The 17,681-nt window shown below is 36.1% G+C and overlaps 2 protein-coding genes across 2 annotated transcripts; both read right to left on the reverse strand.

Annotated features, from left to right (window-relative positions):
- Window positions 1–416: 416 nt before the first annotated feature.
- LOC147764953 (uncharacterized) lies at window positions 417–6,598 on the reverse strand. Its single transcript, XM_086995702.1, has 2 exons — window positions 3,395–6,598; window positions 417–1,733 (listed from the first exon to the last, which is right to left on the reverse strand). The coding sequence occupies exon 1, from the start codon at window positions 4,510–4,512 to the stop codon at window positions 3,397–3,399; it is 1,116 nt and encodes a 371-aa protein (XP_086851828.1). The 5' UTR covers window positions 4,513–6,598; the 3' UTR covers window positions 417–1,733; window positions 3,395–3,396.
- A 724-nt stretch (window positions 6,599–7,322) lies between these two features.
- LOC106168642 (vacuolar protein sorting-associated protein 37B) lies at window positions 7,323–17,537 on the reverse strand. Its single transcript, XM_086995789.1, has 5 exons — window positions 17,346–17,537; window positions 14,740–14,910; window positions 14,178–14,349; window positions 9,463–9,545; window positions 7,323–8,939 (listed from the first exon to the last, which is right to left on the reverse strand). Exons 2-5 carry the CDS (start codon window positions 14,905–14,907, stop codon window positions 8,697–8,699), a joined length of 666 nt encoding a protein of 221 aa, XP_086851915.1. The 5' UTR covers window positions 14,908–14,910; window positions 17,346–17,537; the 3' UTR covers window positions 7,323–8,696.
- Between the last annotated feature and the right edge of the window lie 144 nt (window positions 17,538–17,681).

Below are 17,681 nucleotides of genomic sequence, written 5' to 3' on the forward strand. Positions count from 1 at the left end.
TTAAACGAGACTTACCTTGGTTAAGTCGATGTTTGATTGTAATTCTGTGAGTGTAAAAATGAGGGAGGGCTTAAATGAGATATGCTTGCGCATGCGTACTCAGCCTTTAAAGCTTGATGTTTTCACATTTTTTTTTTTTAAAGAACATTTTTATTTATTTATCTATTAGTAGTATTATGAAATATATATATATATATTTATATCTGTGAGCTGATTACATTGGAATTATATTACTGAGTAAGCTGGGTGGGGAGGGTGGCATTTAAGCCCTCCCTCATTTTTACACTCACAGAATTACAATCAAACATCGACTTAACCAAGGTAAGTCTCGTTTAATTTTAAATTCTATTTCGTATAAAAATATCGGTCAGTCTTAAATGAGACTTTAAAGTAAAATGTGACAAACATCAATAAACCAGTATTCAATGGCCTTTATTTCAGCTTAAAATATCGTTTAGAACAGTTTCAACAAATCATCAACAGATACTCATGTAAACCTATACATGCCAGTATATACTAGTATATGAAAATGCTCATTACTTCCTTTTTAAAACTCCATATTCAAATGTGGTAGCTTTATCCTCAATTTGTTTCTCATAGAATTTTGCAAATGTTTTTTCAGTACTCCAACCAGCTTTGTTCAAAATATCTGTCACTGGCACAGAATTCATTTTTGCCTTTGAAACAGCAGCAGCTCTCACACTGTGAGCACCAAATAAAGTAGTGTCTATTCCCGATTTTGTCATTACAACTTTGATCCATCTAGAAATCGTATCTCTTTGAACAGGTTTATAAGGTTTCATATAACTTATAAGCAAATTTTTATCAACATTATGCCTACGCAATGTCTTTGTACGAGCTATATACTCTTTTAAAACAGTATAAACACACAACCTCCTATCTGGAGGGTAAGCTTTAAACACAATATGTGATGAATTACAACCTGGTCTACTTTGCTTCAGTAAACCACATAACTGAAACACAAACTCTGAACTCAACTTTTTCATATCAACAACAGAAATTAAATGCAATGTTTGTACACGTGTGGCATTAATTAATGCCATGAGCATTGTAAGTTTTAAAGTCAGATCCTTCAAAGTCAAGTGCTTTACTGGTGAAAGTTTCCTTAAGAAAACCAGAACTTTATTAACATCCCAAATTTGAGCATAACGTTGTCTTGGTGGCCTCAAATTATAAATGCCTTTCATATATCTTATCACCAATGGATGACTCCCTGCTGAAACTCCATCAATTTGAATACCCATTGATGAAATAGCACCTCTTGCTGTATTTAAACTGTCATAAGCTAAGCCATCATTAAACTGTTTTGTAAGAAATTCTATCACCTCTTCCACATGTGGTGAAATTGAATTAATTTTCCTTTCACCACAGTATTTGAACCAGCGTTTAATGAACACGTTGTATTGTTTCTTTGTTCCTGTACGCCAAGATGACATAAGTATGTGGGTTGATTGCTCAGAAAGGCCTCGTTCTCTAAACTGTTCCCTGATACTTTGCATACAATGAGTTTCAACTTGTCCATAAGAGGATGTTCCACTGGGAGCTTGTTCCCTGGTAAAGTTAGCAGACCTTTTTTCTTTTGAATGACTATTGGGTTTTCCACAAGTAATTCCATCAACTTTGCAAACCATATCTGTGTTGGCCATACAGGAGCCACTATAATACCCCTGGCTTTGTCTTTGCGAATCTTCTGGATACAATGACCCAGCAAACTGAAAGGTGGAAACAGATAAACATAATTCAGTGTTCCCCAATCATAAGTAAATGCATTAATACCCCAAGCAAAGGGGTCTGCCTGCCATGAACAATATCTTTCAACTTGCGCATTTAATCTAGAGGCAAAAAGATCAATAAATGGATTTCCAAATTTTTCACATATCTTTTGAAATACATTCTCATTCAACTTCCATTCTAAACGTTCATTAAACTTCCTAGAAGCATCATCAGCATCTACATTATCTTTCCCTGGCACATGGACACAGGTGAGCCAAACATTTTTCTCGATACACCAATGCCAAATCTTTTTTGCTATGTTATTGCAATCATAAGATTTAATTCCACCCATATTCTGAATATAGTCACATGCTGTAATATTATCACTCATGATCTTTACATGTTTATTTTCAAATCTAAATGTAAAAGACTGCAATGCATATAATATTGCTAGTAACTCTAAAGCATTTATATGAAGGTTAGCTTCTTCTGGAAACCATCTACCACCAATTTTTTGACCCTCCAAATGAGCACCCCAGCCTAATTTGGATGCATCAGTATACAATATAATGTCAACATTTCCTTTGTCAATTTTCCTTCTTTGCAAGTGGACGTTTTCCATCCACCATTGTAATTCTTGCTTCATACTAATTGTAATGTGCATCATAGCATCATAATTTCCATTGTTGCTTTTTAAAGCACTTATCTTCTGCTTTTCAAGTTCTCTATAATGGAGTTTACCATATTCAACAGCTGAGAATGTTGAAACTATAATTCCAATAACTTTAGCTACTAGTCTTACTTTTGCTTCTGTTTTAATGATAAGCATTTTACACTGCTGTACAATGTGATCCATTTTATCTTTAGGTAAAGTCACCGTCATACTTTCAGAATCAATTATATTTCCCAAAAACAACAATGATTGTTGGGGAATAAGGACAGACTTTTCTGCATTGATTATAAACCCAAGTGTTTCCATTAGATGTTTTGTGCATCTTATATTTTCAACACATTCAAGGTAATTATCTGAACACAATAAACTGTCATCAATAAATCCTGAACTAGAATGGCCAAGACTTCTCAATTTTGCATATACAGGCTTTAATAATTTCGTAAATATTTTGGGCCCTTCAGAAACGCCATTTGCAAGGCATGTGTATTGATAGATATTTCCTTCCCAAACAAATCGAAAAAGAATTTGCTGTTCTTCTGCTATTTTCACACTATAATATGCATGCTTTATATCAATTGATGCTAGGAAGCATCCTTTTGTCACTAAGGTCAATGCCTTTTCAAAAGTGTCCATTTTAAAATGTTCATAGGGAATGTGTTGATTCAGCTTCTTAAGATTTAATATCATTCTGTATTCTCCATTCTTTTTAGGGCGTACAAAAATAGGAGATAAAAACTGCCCCGGTACACTTTGAACTTTCTTAATAACACCAAGATCAAGTAGTTTAGAAATTTCTTTCCTGATTATAATTGTTTCTTCTGTGTTAAACCTATATTTCACCATATCATTTAAGTTTTGAAATCCAATGTTGGTATCAACATTTATATGACAATTTTGTACTATATCCAAGATATATGGGTCACTGGTCAATTTTCTCCATTCATCTACAAACAAATGCAATCTACCAGCTTGAAATTTATGTCTCACCTCTAGTATCTGTTCTGATCCCACTGGCTGCTTTGCCATGAGAAGTTTTTTGAATCTGCATGTGCACCCCTCTGGGAAGAACTTCCTCGGCCACGATTGTACCTTCCTCTCATTCGTCCCCTGAATCGTGGGCCCCTTTGGTATGGGCGGTTTCTATAATCCAAGCCCATTCTACTCTGCATCATTTTATAACTCATTTTCGCAGAATCTTCCACTTCCCTTGCAGATTTGGTAATATCATCTCCAAAGAGAAAAGTTGTGCACGGAATGTTATGATTGCACAAAGGTTTGTACTCTGGCTTGAGGTTTGGTTTTAACAAATCCTTTCTAAAACAGTTAATCTGAGTATTGGCATGACCAAGCAAAGCAATACTGTCATTGAACATATCAATGAGTTTTCCAAGCCCTTCACTCGTATCATTTCCTGTTTCTAACTTAGCCAGTTTGTCTATTCCTTTAGTCATCAACGTAGCTGCTTTTACAACTGACATTTGAACATCCTGTAACTTCTTATCATTTGTTTTGGCATATTGAGGAATAATGTTCCATACCATTTTATTGGTTTTGACTATCACCAAACTTTCACAGTTTTTTGGCCGTGAGTTATTTTCATCTTTGGTAAGTTCTGTATACTTTGAATGATCTACTATCCCATTGGTGAACAAATCATTGACACTACTCGCCAACACACTGTCAACTTCCACGTCTGTATACTCTATTAATTTATATCTCTTCGTCATATCATCAAATCTGTTTGTGCTACTAGTACCTGCCTCCGGGCATGTTTCATCCTCCAATCTTTCATCATACTGTTCATCAAAGTCATAATTCTCCTCACAATATTCATCGTGATACAGGTACTGTTTCTCTAAAGTATCTATGCGTCCCACGACGCTGTTAATGCTCGTTTCCTGTCTCTGCACAGTTTCTTGTATATTTTTCATTATAGTTAAATATTCATCACTGTTATGACTAGATTTTGCTTTGTCGTCTAGTTTCCCCTTTCCTGTTCTAGTTCTTACTTTCTTTGCTTTAACGTCCTCGCTATTCTTACATGTATCTATTGCGGGTTTTGAAAGGCCCGGTAAAACAGCACTACACGTGCTTTCGGCCGCCATATTGAAATTAAGTTTGGCACACAAATGATTCGTAGCCTACAATGTGTAACTACGTTACAGATCAATATATATGCCGCATAAAAGATTGCAACTCCGTTGCAAAAATGTTTCCAACTTAAGCAAACAAACTACGTTTGTTTTAGATTATAATTCTGATAGAAATAGATCGCATCTATTTTCAGGCTGACTACCCAGCCGCATGTCACAAGCTAACTGAGTACGCATGCGCAAGCATATCTCATTTAAGACTGACCGATATTTTTATACGAAATAGAATTGAAAGGCATTGCACACATTCACAAACCAGGGTTACACTATGTTGAAGATACTTGAAGTGATAATGGTTGTGCTGGTGTCAATTGTCACTGAGAATTATGTCATGTGCTGACATTTGGAGACATTGAGAGAATGCCTAGCCCAGAGTATGCACAGCATTCACCAGGATCTTCACATTGGTCTGATAGTATGGAGTGGACTTTATGTAGTCTGGCCTGGAACAGTGGAAAGCTTGCTTAAGTCACACTAGTATTAGCAACCATTTTAGATCGATGGAATACAAAGACGAAAGTTGTTCCCATTTTAGCCTTGAATCAAGGCTCACATTGGAACTATGGTTTACTTACTATTGTTATCATGAATATCACAAATCAATCTGTGTTTAGAGACAACTGAATGCTACCAAATACTTGTATAAATTACAAATGAAGGCATACCTGGGGCTGGGTTTGTTCTATGGTTTACTTACTATTGCTATCATGAATATCACAAATCAATCTGTATTAAAGACAACTGGATGCTGCCAAATACTTGTATAAGTTACAAATGAAGGCATACCTGGGGCTGGGTTTGTTCTATGGTTTACTTACTATTGTTATCATGAATATCACAAATCAATCTGTATTAAAGACAACTGGATGCTGCCAAATACTTGTATAAGTTACAAATGAAGGCATACCTGGGGCTGGGTTTGTTCTATGGTTTACTTACTATTGTTATCATGAATATCACAAATCAATCTGTATTAAAGACAACTGGATGCTGCCAAATACTTATATCAAATACATTTACTTGGGACTGAGTTTGTTCTAAATGTAGTCTCCATATTATGAATTAAAGTTAATAATTGACACATAAAAGGTACATATTGTGAGTAGATGAAAGCATTGCCACTACACTTGACCAAATGCATATACATGTAGTTTCAAATGGCATAACTTAAACAATAAGCACAGGGTTTTGTTTCATTACTGCTTTTCCTTTCTGGTTTCATTACCCACTAGAGGAACGGATTAAAGGGTCAAGTTTACAACCAGAAATTTGGAGAAGGTACAATTGAAAGCCCTTTCTCAGGTGAACAAGTGATTAATTTGAATTATTTTTGGACACAGATTTTATTTGTGTGAGAAAATGACAGTAATAATTTGTATGCATTACAGTTGTGCTCTGGCTCATCCATCTTTAATTTTGAACTTGCAAGTGATTTTTTTAATTTCACTGATCTAGCTTGCCTTTTTTTTATTTTGCCATATACAAGTAATTCTAAGATCTCTTGATTATCATGAATGCTGATTTCCATTTTAAGTTACACAAAAGTAGTTTCTGGAGCAGTCACAAGCCACTGCCGTTTATCACATAAAGCCAAATGTTTCACTTAGACTTTAAAAGCTTACAGAATCTCATTCATTTGCCAATATTACACAACCAATGGGTGTGTAGGCAACTTTCAATAGCTCTGTATTAGTCAATCTAATACATTAAAACAGGGTATATAGGCAACCCTCACTGACTTTGTGTTAGCCAATCTAATACATCAATACAGGGGATATACCAAACCTCACTAACCCCTGTGACTTAGACATCGAAGGTGCATGCTACCAAACTATTTATTTTTAAGGCTTCCATGTTCTCGTCTTGTTGACAGATGTTTGTATTGAACTGTTACTTATAGCCATTTGGTATTTTGTTCTGTTGTTGTAAAAGGCTATCCTACAGTATAACCAAATGAAATAAACTTTTTACCATTTGCTATTTTTCTCTGATTATTTGTGACTGCAGTAAGTTAGAACCAAAACATGGGGGGGGGGGGGGGGGGGGGGGGGGGGGGGGGGGGGGGGGGGGGGGGGGGGGGGGGGGGGGGGGGAGGGGAGATATAATCTAGACAATTTGAGTGTTTGAGAGAAATGCAGCATTCGAAAATCAAGTTGAATAAGAGCTACCCACCAAGCCTGCATATGATGGCCAATGTTGGAGATAGGTTGGCATGTTGGCATATAGTTGGCCCTACTACAGCATTATATGTATCTCCTTATAACCATATAAATTGTGTTCCTAACAAAAAATTGTTAATTAACCAATTCATCTATTGCTCAGTTACACATATAGAGTTTTAATGAAGAAAATACAATTTTTTTTAAATTAAAAGTTAATCAAAATGACTTTTTTCTGGGGTCAAAATCATATTTTTGGTACTTCTGAAATATAAAACTCATATAAATTAGTATTAAATTATAATAAAAGATCAGACTGACTAGTAATTAAAGTAAAGTGCCTGAGCTACTGATGTCCATTTATGTGCAAATACAATGGTTATTTCAGGTAGACGGCATTTATTTCAACCTCTGTTTACCTTGAGTGTTGGTTTTATAAATTATTGTACCAGTTACAACACTTTAACGTGTGTATATACTACATATACCTGTAATTTGCACAAGATGATTTCATAAAAAATGTAGCTTAATTTAAGGAGCTGTTTTCCTTGATCAAGAATCAAAGAGATGAGAATAAGGGTATTCTAACCAAGAAGCACTATATCAACAACTGTAGATTTAATATTTTTCCCAACTTAAGAAGAAGTTTATGGTATAGTTACATTAAAATATGAACAGCATGATGCAGTGAAATGTACTATCAGGCAGATGAAAAATGCATGGCAATGTGGAGTCTGTGTCTGTACAGAGCATCCATGTAATGAAAGGTGAAAGTCTGTCTGTACTGAACATCCATGTAATGAAAGGTGAGTCTGTGTCTGTACTAAACATCCATGTAATGAAAGGTGAAAGTCTGTGTCTGTACTGAACATCCATGTAATGAAAGGTGAAAGTCTCTGTCTGTACTGAACATCCATGTAATGAAAGGTGAAAGTCTGTCTGTACTGAACATCCATGTAATGAAAGGTGAAAGTCTGTGTCTGTACTGAACATCCATGTAATGAAAGGTGAAAGTCTGTCTGTACTGAACATCCATGTAATGAAAGGTGAGTCTGTGTCTGTACTAAACATCCATGTAGTGAAAAGTGAAAGTCTGTGTCTGTACTGAACATCCATGTAATGAAAGGTGAAAGTCTGTGTCTGTACTAAACATCCATGTAGTGAAAGGTGAAAGTCTGTGTCTGTACTGAACATCCATGTAATGAAAGGTGAAAGTCTGTGTCTGTACTGAACATCCATGTAATGAAAGGTGAAAGTCTGTGTCTGTACTAAACATCCATGTAGTGAAAGGTGAAAGTCTGTGTCTGTACTGAACATCCATGTAATGAAAGGTGAAAGTCTCTGTCTGTACTGAACATCCATGTAATGAAAGGTGAAAGTCTGTGTCTGTACTGAACATCCATGTAATGAAAGGTGAAAGTCAGGCTGAGTCTTGTTTTACATGTACCCAACTAAACATTTACAATGCTAATTCCGGCATCGGGTATTTTTCATATTACTTAAATATTATTTGCATAAATGTCAATTTTACTAAGTAGAGTTTCAGTAAAAATAACTTACTTTGATTCACTCTGAGAAAGTTTAAATTATGGTACACACTCTGTACTATACTGAGCAGGCCCGTAGCCAGGGATGTTTGGGGGGTGGTTGAAAAGAACTGCCCTTTTTGTCAGGTAAAGGTCCATTCTGGGCAAAATTTGACCTAGGTACACAAAAATTTCATTTCAAAAGGTACAATTTTCAGAAAAAGACCCCCTTTTGAAATTGCTGGCTACAGGCCTGCTGAAAATAGTTAACTTGTTTAGAATATCCATCAATTATCGAGGATAGTATCCTGATGGCTCTGGCATCTGATATCCAGTTGTTGATTGATGTACACTTGGTAAGAATGTCTGTCAATTATCTAGGATAGTATCCTGATGATTCTGGCATCTGATATCCAGTTGTTGATTGATGTACACTTAGAATGTATGGTAATTATCTAGGATAGTATCCTGATGGTTCTGGCATCTGATATCCAGTGGAAGAATTAGGATAAGGTGTCTGTGAGGCAGTCCACTGCTGTCCATAGGGAGATTTGCCAGAGGCTCGTGTCTGCAGCAGTTCTCCCATCTTCTCTGCCTTAATTCTTCGTAAGTGAGCCACGGTCCTCTCTCCAATAAATTTCTGGACAAACGCATCAACACTTAAACTACCATCAAGAAATTCTTCTGCCATTTTCTGTAAAATTAACAAATGAATTAAGTTAATACCAAATCATTTATAAAGGGAGCATTCACAACATTTCATCTGTGGAGTAAGTAGTACACAAATCAATGAAAGCAAGCCATATAATCCCCTAATAATAAAGTAATGGATTCCCTGCTCCCACAACTGCCGTCCTAGCAGGGGCAGAGCAATTAAATCTACGCACATGCTTTCACCATATTTGGTCCACGAACTGGTTGGTCTGCAGACCAAGAAGCAAGACTAAGGATAGCAATATGGATAAAGTGACCATACAAAAGTTTTTTTCTTTTTTACACTGAGTTTTTCAAACATACAGAGACAAATGTATTTCTAAGATATAAAGCTCAAAGATAAAAGGCCTATAAAATGATTGAAATAAATATAATACAGCTATCAATTTGGTGACATAGTTTGAACTGAGCATGGATGTAGCATTCAGAATGCATGACGTAGTGAGTTTTGGCTGAACTAACATGTCAACTAAATAGGGATTTGAAAGCATTACTGCCAATACCTCTGTTTCTTCCTCTGATTTAGCGGCTTCAGTCTGCAGTAAGGCATGAACAGTGTCAGGACTTTGGCTATTTGCCTGGTTATCTGAAATATATCAAACAGCCTAGGGTTAGAAATATAAGCCTTATATATATGTGTGTGTATATATATATATATATATATATATATATATATATATATATATATATATATATATATATATTGCAGGAAGATTAAAACACTGCCATGTAACACCCTTTAACCATTTTACCACACTGTCACAGAGAGGAAGACCAGTGTTCACTACACACACACACAAACACATACACACACACCTTTACATACACACACACACACACACCTTTACACACACACACACACACACACACACACACACACCTTTACATACACACACACACACAAACACATACACACACACATTTACATACACACAAACACATACACACACACCTTTACATACACACACACACACACACACGCACATACACACACACATACACACCTTTACATACACACACACACATACACACAAACACATACACACACATATTTACATACACACAAACACACACACACACACACACACACACCAATATAGTAACAGGAAGAGGAACAGAGAGGTGACTTTGTTGTGTATAGGTTGATTTTTTTTTTTTTTTTTTTTTTTTTTTTTTTTTTTTTTTTTTATTGACACAATACATCAAGAAAACATGACAATACAAATACAAACAAACAGACACTCGCTCACACACTCACACATAAGAGATGTTATACTATATAACACTTTTTAGTTAATTACATCGTCGTACGCTAAATCTTCAAATTGAAAATAACTTAATTATATTTGAATTGTACTGACAGATTGACTTATCTGTTTTCACCAGATATCTAAGCGATGAAATCAAACCTCCTAATGTTGGTTTACCCTGTGAACATCTTCTTAAATAAATATAAAATTTAAATTGCAACATAATGAGATTAATAATTGGAGAGAGGCTCGTAGAGCCGACTAAGCAATTCCTCTTTGAGACAGGTAGAGTAACTTGAGTATTAGATAATATATATTCTTCCAAATCGGTCAATAATTTTTGGGTAACCGCACAATTCCAGAATAAATGCTCAGTTGTTTCTTCAGCTCCTTTGCAAAGGGAACATATACTGCTATCGACCATTTTGTATTTGAAAAGCAGTGAATTTGTGGTAAGGATATTATGATTAATTCGAAATTGGAACCAGTGAAGCTTTGAATCTTTTGTTATTGTGAAAGGAAGTTCGAAAATCTTCGGGCATTCATTTTCCTCCAAATTTAACAACTCCTTCCATTTATTCATACCTTTTGACATCTCAAGAACACCTACTTTACTTAAAGTTTTATAATAAATCTTTGAGCCTTTTGAACAACCTGACAGCAACAATATATGATCAGGAATTAAAGGAGTGGCAATTTTACTTAATTTTTCAGGAATACCACCAAGCCATTCTTTTATGGCTGAGATAATTCCATGGTATTCGACAAAATTTGTGTCAATACCGTGGATGTCCCTGAACTCAGTGAAGTCATAGAACTCTCCAGAGTCCAGGAGTAAATCATTAACAAATCTAATGTTTTTGTCGTACCACGATGTATAGAAGACAGGTTTATTTCCAATAAGTATATTTTCATTTAGAAAGAGTGGAATGTTACCAAAATCCTTGATTTTATTGGCCATTATTGTACCACAAAGTTCTTTCCAGGCTGCTAAGGCATCAATCCAGAATCTATTTTTTATGTTTTTCAAGATTTTTGAGATATATTCTGTACCACATGTGATTAGTTTTTCAGTGTCTACATATTTAGATATAATATTTTTCCATTCTTTATTTTCGAACATAAGTCTTCTTACCCACGGAATTTTTAACGATTTTATAAAATGCCTCACGCTTACCATCCTCAAGCCCCCAGCTTTATAATCTCTTATAATGATATTTCTTTTAATTTTATCAGGTTTATTATTCCAAAGAAAAGAAAAAAGACACTTTTCTAATTCTTTAATCTGTTTTTCCTCTGGGTTTGGGAGCGATATAAATATATGATTCAATACCGGCAAGGCTAATGTTTTTATTACTGTTATTTTACCAATTGGTGTTATATTTCTTACTCTCCACTGATTAAATATTTTTTTCATGGAAGTTAATTTGGTCTCCATATTTTGCTTCGTTATCTTACCTAAATCTACGTCAAATTCTATCCCTAGCATTTTGAAACTAGTTTTTCCCCAATCTAATCTATATTTTGGGCAGAGGATATCTTTAGAGTATCGCTTTGACCCAATCCATATAACTTCAGTTTTAGAGAGATTAATATGCAGACCGGAGATCTTCGAAAATTTATCCAAGACAAACATACATTCATTCAGTGACTTTTCACTCCCGTCAAGTATAAGAGTAGTGTCATCTGCATATAATGAAATTTTTAATTCTTTTGCACCTATATTAATACCCTTTATATCGTCATTGTTTCTTATAAACGCCGCCAATATTTCGGCGCATAGAATAAAGAGATAGGGTGAGAGGGGATCCCCCTGACGGCATCCTCTATTAATTTTAAAGAATTCCGACATATTCCCCCCTTGATTTATTGTAGCAGAGATGTCATTGTAGAACAATGATACCCATCTCCTGACTGAATCACCAAAGTTAAAAAAGGTCAGAACCTTTTGAATGAATGACCAAGACAAGGAATCGAATGCCTTTTCAAAGTCAATTAATAACAGTAACCCAGGAATATTTTCTTCCTCAGTATACTGCATTGCATCGTATATAAGTCGCGTGTTCTCTCCGATATATCTGCCAGCCATGAAACCGGTTTGTTCCGGATATATTAATTTATCTAACACTAGTTTTACCCTAGCAGCTATCGAACCCGAGGCGATCTTGTATATAGTATTGAGAAGTGATATGGGGCGCCAGTTTTTAAGAAAGTGGCGTGGTTTATCTCCCTTCGGGAGGCAAGTGATTATGCCCTGTTTTTGCGTCACCGATAACTGGCCAGTTTCGTAAGCAAAATTAATTGACCTGACAACAAAAGAGCTTAGTTGTCTCCAAAATACCTTATAAAATTCAACTGAAAAGCCGTCAGTTCCCGGGGATTTGTTCGATTTCATTTTAGATAATGTTTGTGCTGCTTCTGCCTCCGTAATGGGCCCTTCCAATTCTGCAGCTTCCAGATTGCTGAGTTTATAAACATCGTTAAGGGTTACCTCATTATCTAGGTTAACATCTTCTATGTTATGCTCCCGGCATGCATACAGATTTTCATAAAATTTTTTGGTATTTTCTAGTATCTTCCCCTGGTTAACAATAATTGTGCCATCGTCTAGCTGAATTCTTGGAATCAGTTTATTGGTAAAATTTCTCGATTCTAGACCACAAAAATATTTAGTTGGTTTTTCGCCTTCCTCCACCCACTTAGCTCTAGATCTTATAAATGCGCCTTGTAATTTTTCTTTTCGTACTTCCTCCAATTCTTTTTGCTTTTGTCTTAAAGTCTGAATATTGGCCTCGCAAGTTATATTTTCTAAAAGTTCAATTTCCTTAACTAACTTCTTTTCTATTTCTGACTTTTTCTTTTTTTGGTAAGACGCATACGAAATTGTCTTACCCCTAATTTCCATCAAAAGGGTTTCAAAAAATAGCTGATCATTTACCGTAAAATGGATTTCTCTGTCCGGTATATTTTGGAAGTTTTTTAAATTATATACAGGGGCAGCGTACTGTTTTTTAACCTCTATAATTTTACTTCTAATTGCTTCGATATATGTGATATCGTGCAGTAAGGAATTATTGAATTTCCAGAAGCCCCTACCCTTAACGTACGCGTGAAAGGTAAGTGACAGCACTACAGCCGAGTGATCAGTCCTATAGCCGGGCTTAATATAACACGATTTAGTGCTACGTAACAAGATTTCTGAGGTTAAAAAGTAGTCTAGTCGAGCTTGCTGAAAGGGTGTGCGTCGTCGCCACGTATACTTATTAATATTCGGGTGTAACTGTCTATACGAATCAATGAGGTTATAACTCTCCTTCATTTCCAAAAGTTTGTTTCTGGCATTAGGGTTATTTACATGTCTGTAGTTTTGATAGTCCTTGGCCGGATCTAGCACCAGATTAAAATCTCCACATATTATAATGTTTTCACACTCAAAAGTTTCTATATTGGTAAAAAGGGAGTCAAAAAATTCAGGTTTATCCGTATTAGGGCCGTATACCGAACAGATGAGAACTTTCCTATTTTCTATTAGTGCCTCGAGTAGAATGTAGTTTCCATTTTCGTCTCGTTTCTCTTTAATTGGTTTAAATTCAAAATTATTATTTATCAGTATACCTACTCCCCTACTATTTGACTTATAAGAGCTGAAGAAACAATCAAAGCCCCACATATTTCTTACTTCGTTCTCCATTTCTTTCGTGAAATGACTATCTTGAATGCAGTATATATTATGTGTATAGGTTGATTTAATAACACACGGAGACAAGTGGATAAGAGAGGCAAAACTGCCCTCTGGCTATGTACCACCATTAAATTTAAAAAAAAGATCATTATCTTATGCTTCACTTCTAGTAAAACACCAAAATTATGATGGGATGAATGTTTTTGTGAATGGTTCAATCACTCCAAAATTTTACTTAAGTTTTAACTTTAAATAGATATCATTATGGTAATCATCATTATTATACCTATCTGCTCTTTGTCCCTGAGAAGGACCTCTTTTGAGCGCTGAACCTCTTCATAGAGTGTAGCCAACTTCTCTCTGCCTTCCTTTAATAGAGGCTCCTTGGACAGGTTGTAATCAGCCAAGCTCTTATTGCTGGCTAGTAACATCTCCCTGTCTACCTGGATGTTCTTTACCTGAAGGTAGCCAATACAGAATGTAGGTAACATTTTATATATAACATCTCCCTGTCTACCTGGATGTTCTTTACCTGAAGGTAGCCAATACAGGATGAAGGTAACATCTTATCTATAACATGTAAAGTTTTTTTTTAACCTGGTACATACCTGATGTTGATATTTCCATTGGAGCTTATAGCAAAATGGTTCTTGTTATGCAGACAGCCCTTCATGTCAAGCCCTGAACTCTGATTGATTTCTCATATATATTATTTTAATAGCATCTCTCTGTCATTTAGCCTGTTTTTTAAGGCAGGTTATTTTGTCAGAAATAATGAAATACCAAACCATACAAAACAGGAACATTTGAGAGAGAGAGAAGGAGAGAGAGGGATGATGAGCAATCACCTGTTGTAGATCATTAGTGAGGTCATGAAGTTTTTCTTCACTGTCAAGAAGCCCTTGTAGCTGTTGTGTGTCCATGTATTGTATTAAGGCAGTTGCCTCTTCATAGTTGGGCTCATACTTAGCCACACTGGATACCCTCTGGAGGGTGTTGGCTGCTCCTATGGGCATTGTCTGTAAAATATATGTTCAGTTATACCATAAAGTTTTCTCTACTTCTATGGTTATACATACTAGTATCTTACACACACACACACACACACACACACACACACACACACACACACAAAGCAGCAAAGTTGCTTATTTCCATATTTGACACTTTATTATACAATAAAGATAACACTTTTTGTTAGTTTGCAGGTGAAATTGTTCATGAGAAAATAAGAAAATTAAAAATATGTATTTTACCATCCAATAATTACCCTATAAAAACTATTTAAGTCTGATATTTGGTGATTTTTTAAACATCATTCTTTTTAGTATACACAAAAAGGGGGTCATGCCGATACTCCCCCGCACCGTTACTCCCCCGCACCGTTACTCCCCCGCACCGATACTCCCCCGCACCGATACTCCCCCTTAGTAAATTTTTGCATTATGCACATCGATACGACCCCACACCGATAGATCCCGGCATCGATAAACCCCCTGTAAAATTGCCGTTATACGCGCACCGTTACTCCTCAGCACCGATACTCCCCGGTGTTGTTGTTTCCCCGCACCGTTACTCCCCCGCACCGATACTCCCCCGCATCATTACTCCCCCTATGCAATTTTGCCGAAACTGAGGATCGAGTAACAGAGTCAACCCTCCATTTAATTATACAGGTTAGGGTCAGTCTAGGTAAGTGGATCAAAATCTACGACCCGTTTAAGTCCAAATTTTGCGGAGAATCTCATGTACCACACAAGTCCTTTATGCGAAATTTTGAGTTCGCACGTATGTAAGCACGTACGGAGGATATTGAACATTTCCAATAGATTCTAGGAATAATCTGCGAACAGCGAGGCCGCAAGCGTAATTTGCTCCCTTTCTAAGGAGTTTGCGATTGGTTTGCAAGTGAGACTTGCCTGGTCCAAGATGCACGCCGCAAGAAATGAAGGAGAAAGAGCCCTTTACGTGTTGAGTACGGCGCACGCCCTCACATCTATAACGAACAAAATCGAAAACACGACGGGACTGCGAGTATAAAAGGCGTGCTCACGACGCATGCTCGTGTCTCGACAATTTCGTTGTGCAACAATTTTCAAAATTTTTGAATTTTGCTCAATTCGGATTCTAATCTAATTCAGATTCAAAAGACAAGGGAAAGAAGCTTAAAGAGCAGAAAAGAAGGTTGGAGGAAAAAGACAGAAAACGAAGCGCTTTAGCACTTCTTTTTTATTACTTAATTAATAATTTTACGAATTCATCGTTGCCTGAAAAAAAAATAGCTGCGTTATCTTAGATTAAAACTAACTTTGCCTTAAGTTAATAAAAAATAAATAAATAAATAAATAAAAGGCCGTACAATATATATACAGTAACTACTGAGTACAGTAGAAGAACGAAATTAATTTTGCAAAAACATTTCTCAAAAATCACAAGGAAGAGCTGTAGACCTACGTACTGTCAAGCTGCACACTAAGTCTGAGATTGACTTCGTGTAACGTTCTTTATTTTTCCTAATATATTTCGAATAAAATTAGTCAATTCTGGGTCCCAAGAGGGTGGTGCATCTTGAAAAAAAAAAAGCATTACAGAAAGTGTTGTAAATTACGAATGGGGTTTACAAAGCCAAGGGAATCTATGCCTTGGGGGAGTAGTCTTTTTGCGGAGTAGCGGTACGCGGGAGTATCAGTGCGGGGGAGTATCGGTGCAGGGATGTAAAGAAGCGGGGGAGTATCGGTGCGGGGGAGTATCGGTGCGGGGATATAAAGAAGTTGGGGAGTATCGGTGCGGGGGAGTATCGGTGCCGGGGGAGTATAGGTACGTAGCCCACAAAAAGTGCCAATGTCTCCTCCATTTTGCATACTTCTAGATAAAAGCCATATACTCAAATAAAATAAGATTTATTAATTTTTGTCAAATTGTGGGAGGAGTCAAAATTTCATGGGGGGAGTCAGATTTTCATTATGAAATTTTGACTCTGGGAATCAGATTTTCATGTTACTCCAGGGTATGTGTGTAGTATATGTGTGTTCTAATGCGACATGTCAAATTTAATGCCTTAAAATAAAATAAGACGTTTATTTGTCATATCCTCTATTTTGACACTTTACTACATGGACAGTCCCCTAACTACTATTTTATTCTGAATTCTTATTATGTAGCTGATCAAAAACAAGAAACAGTAGAGTGTTACTGTTGTCTTGCCTCGTTTTTCAGTCTAACTTGCTGCTTAGCATATTTTGATTATTTAGTACTGTAAATGTAATGCAGAAAACTGAGCCTGAGGCAAGGTGCGAATGTTGTTGAACTTACAGGCGGTAAAAATAAAATAAAGGTAATTTAGCCTCCTTTACATCGTTAATAAACAAGCATTTTCCACTGTCTTAACGCTGAAATTGGTGGGTATATATGCGATCTAAACAGATATAGAGAGGCCAACGGTATTAGTACTTACTGGCTGACGAAAACTTTCACTTTACTTAGTCTGGCGTTCACTTCCTCACAGTTGTTTTCGTAACCGGAAGTCAGAAATTGACTCAAGATAAGCCGTGTTTATTTTCTTTTAACAGTAAATTATATTTTATTTTCGTAAAAAAAGGCAAGTATTTTCATAAAACTGGGCCTGTATGTTGATTTTCTCCTTACACTGCCTAATTAGGCATACGATGTAAACTTGTCTTGTCTTGAACTAAGAACAGCCTAAATTGTCCAATCACATTTTGTTTTCAACACACACCTCCGAAGCTGATCGCGGATGGATACTAAATATGCCCAATCTTTTATTTTATTG

The sequence above is a fragment of the Lingula anatina genome, chromosome 1 (assembly GCF_051362555.1).
Source record: "Lingula anatina isolate TDL-2025a chromosome 1, LinAna3.0, whole genome shotgun sequence".
In the NCBI taxonomy this organism is placed as follows: Eukaryota; Metazoa; Brachiopoda; class Lingulata; order Lingulida; family Lingulidae; genus Lingula; species Lingula anatina.